Raw genomic sequence first — 3589 nt, forward strand, 5'->3', positions numbered from 1 at the left:
CAGACAGAGTTCACAGCATGTGCGTCAGACAGAGCAGAACCCAGACAGGATGACAGGGTTTACATGGCCTTTGGCTTCATTAAACCATCTCTTGATCACAGACTAAAGGATCCCACCACTGTAGAAACTAAAAGACCAGCTATCATACAGCTAAAAAGAGATCAATTTTAATTCAATAATATTTTTCATCCGATTTTTTCGCTTTGGCAATCATTGTTCCATCATGTGCCACACTATTTTACCACTAATTCCAGAATCTATGCCTAAAAAAACAATCAGCTCAGCGGTTGCCCAAATAGTATCTGCTAGTGGTGCATATTGGCAGTGTCTCTTTCATTTCAATCCTGTTGAATGTGCAAACTGAATGCATAATAGTGTGTGTGTGTGTGTGTGTGTGTGTGTGTGCGTGCGTGCGTGCGTGTTTGCGTGTGTGTGCGAGAGAGAGAGAGAGATGATAAGATCATAGAGAGAAGGGGGGGGGGGGGGCTAAGGGGTCCTAAATTACGAATTTGAAATAGCTCTCCTATCTAGATTACTTTCCCTCATACCATTAAATCTATCAAACACTAATGCTTCATCAAAACCCCTATAACTACTAATTTATTGTCTACAAACAATGACAAAGTGATGTTCTGTATGTTCCTTCCTTTCCTAATGCCGAAAACTCACTTCACCAATAAGGGAATTACATAGAATTGTTAAGGTGCCACCAAACATGACAATAATAAGATTAGAATAATAATATTTAGTCTGCATTTGAATCACTTCCTGGGCAGGCATAACATACAGTGGCCTCCATAAGTATTGGAAAGAGGAGGCATTTTGTCTTCTTTTACCTCTACACTCCAACAGTTTGAATTTGAAATCAAACAATTACTAATTGTTAAAATCGAGATTCACAGCTTTAATTCAATGTGTGTGTGTGTGTGTGTGTGTGTGTGTGCGTGCGTGCGTGCGTGCGTGTGACAGGGTGACTGGGTTTAAGTGGCCTTTGGCTTCATTACACCATCTCTTGATCTCAGACACAAGGATCCCAATGGAGTGAGCTTCGTTCAGGCAGGACACTGAGTCCTAGTGACAGGTCAGCTGTTTACACAATCAGATGTTACACTTTGATATGGAGGCCTATTGAAGTGGTCAGTCTACATAACACTTTGGTTCTGCTCTATCGGGGGTTGATAGATAGTATGGGTCCCTGCCATGTAATATACATGCGTGTGTTGTAGTCATTTGTAACTTCCAGACAGGGAGCTCTCAAAAGAGCAGAGCCATCCAAATAAGCCAAGCCTGATTGTATAACCATTTTATATTCAATACATGGTTGAACTAAGACGTGAGTGTTCCTGACTCAACTGTGGAAATTGTCTTGAGAGTGAAATGCCACCTATCATACATAAAGATGTTGTCATTGTTCCATGTGGTATAATATGTTACAATTAATTCCAGAATGGATGTATACAAAAAAAGGATTGCCAAAATTAACGGTGTCTCTTTCGTGTGTGTGTCGTGTGTGCGTTATTATGTGTTATTATGTGTTCAGTTTGCATCACTACTATAACTAACACGTAGCTCACGTCCACTGCAGTTAAGTTTTTTCTAGTATTGCACAAGATAATTTAGCTTGGCTGAAGACGAAGCGCATTTCAGCTCGTGGATTCCTCGTGTACAATGAATATTCATTAAACGTCACGGTGTAGGCGGTAACAAAAAGTGTCAGCGTCTATAAAAGCGAAAACCTCCCTTCTCTCAGTGCGCTGTGACGATTACCCGAAGTCGCTTCTGGAGTGCCGATATTCCAAATCTCCTGACTGAAGTAAGTATCATTGCATATGCCAGGCTTTCTTACAAGAATAGAGTATTTGCCTATTACGTTATAGGAGAAATATAGGCTACTACATTTACAGAAACAAACACATTCAGTCAAGTGATGGCATACGTCTATAGCCTAAACGGCGTGTGTTGCGCAATGTTAGTCTACTGGGTAAATGCCTGGCGACACCTGTATCTAAAAATCCATCCCTGACCTCTCTCCACAGCCAACATCAAACCAGAAGAAATGGAGACTATGCAAGAAATCATTCCCTTCGCCAAGGAGATGCTGAGCCAGAAACCCAACCGTAACATGCTGAAGGTGTACCTGTTTGGCTCCGTGGTGGCTTTCCTTGGCACGGTCCTTGGCCTGGTGGAGACTGTATGCCAACCCTTCTCCTCCAACGAGCCCTTGGACGCCGAGCTGGCGCTACTGGTGGCCCGGGAGCAGAGGGCATTGGAGGCGGAGGAGAGAAGGAAGGAGAGAGTGGAGATGGAGAAGGCCGCGGAAGAAGTCACCATACCCAAGAAGCAGAAACTGGCGCAAAGAAGCGTGTCCAATCGCCTGCACGCCTCTTAAAGCGTTCCCCGTCAGTGACAGTCGCTGACACATATTTATTAAGGAACTGTATAGGTCCTTGCCACGCCAAATATGGTGCGCAGCATACGCACCCAAGAAAGCTTCACAACACGAATGAATGGCCTACTCAGTTTACAGAAAAGCGGTCTGTGGCTGCGCTGCGTTGCTTTGCTTTGGGTAGCCCACGTTGACACATGTCGGAGGACCCAGTTTCAGTCCTCCTCGAAGGCACGGCGAGTGTATACTGCCCCCGCTGTTGGAGTGCAATTTTCGGATAGGGAGAGTGCAGGGCCGCTGCTGTGCAGTCGCCCTCACATGCTCAGGTCCCACGGTGCCAAAAAAGTTAATTTTTTTATGACTAAAAAGAGCCGTGCCAATGCTGTAAATATTTGTTTGCAATGTAATAAAGTGATATTTTTTATTCACAATGCGTCAATTATAATTCCTGCAGCAGCGGTGTTATTTCTTTTGTGTGAGAGGGGGGTTAAGATTAACTTGATTAACCATTCCTTAACCAGTGTTGGAGTAGTTCCACTAGATGTAGTTCAACTATCAGTTTAACTGCATTTTGCAGTAGGTTGGGGGTAGTTAAACTAAATTAAAATAAACTGCTGTCACTTTTTTTTTTTTTTAGTTTAGACAAACTATATTTCTCTCAAGGGTAGCTTTTGTGTAGTTCAGTTTCTTTCCTTGTAAAGTAATTGGTACATTTTAAGATTAGCTTCCCCAACACTGTTCTTAACAATGTAGCCTCTTTCTTTGTACTTTCCTGTTATGCCTCGTTAGATCCTAGATACCAGCTTTGAATAGGTCTGGGTAGAGAGGGACTAATATGAGGATGAATCTGCACATTATTGCACTTCTAACAAATAGCCACTAGAGAGAGACACCATACTAGATCAACAGGTTGGTTCCCCAATGTAGTCTATAGGCCTACTCAGTCATAAAGGAGTAGTGGGCTGGAAGCTGTAGATGGGGGCCTGGACCAGTGACCCTGAGGTTACAGAGCAAGCACACTACCATAAAGGTCTAGAAGCCTTGACAGAAGTCATTGTTTACCCGTGGAAGCTGCTCTAGGTAGAAATCAGAGGGTAACAGGCTCGTTGTAATGCATGGTATGGAATATCAAACATCATTCTTTGTGTTTGATACCATTCCATGCATTACAATGATGCATTACTCAGATTTCTACTTACACCA

The 3589-nt window shown here is 43.0% G+C and overlaps 1 protein-coding gene across 1 annotated transcript; it reads left to right on the forward strand.

The window, feature by feature from the left end:
• Positions 1–1757: 1757 nt before the first annotated feature.
• LOC310804181 (G0/G1 switch protein 2-like) lies at positions 1758–2761 on the forward strand. Its single transcript, XM_083669301.1, has 2 exons — positions 1758–1813; positions 2037–2761. Exon 2 carries the CDS (start codon positions 2057–2059, stop codon positions 2387–2389), a length of 333 nt encoding a protein of 110 aa, XP_083525427.1. The 5' UTR covers positions 1758–1813; positions 2037–2056; the 3' UTR covers positions 2390–2761.
• Positions 2762–3589: the final 828 nt, after the last annotated feature.

Source organism: Argentina silus, assembly GCF_951799395.1.
Source record: "Argentina silus genome assembly, chromosome: 4".
Classification (NCBI taxonomy): Eukaryota; Metazoa; Chordata; class Actinopteri; order Argentiniformes; family Argentinidae; genus Argentina; species Argentina silus.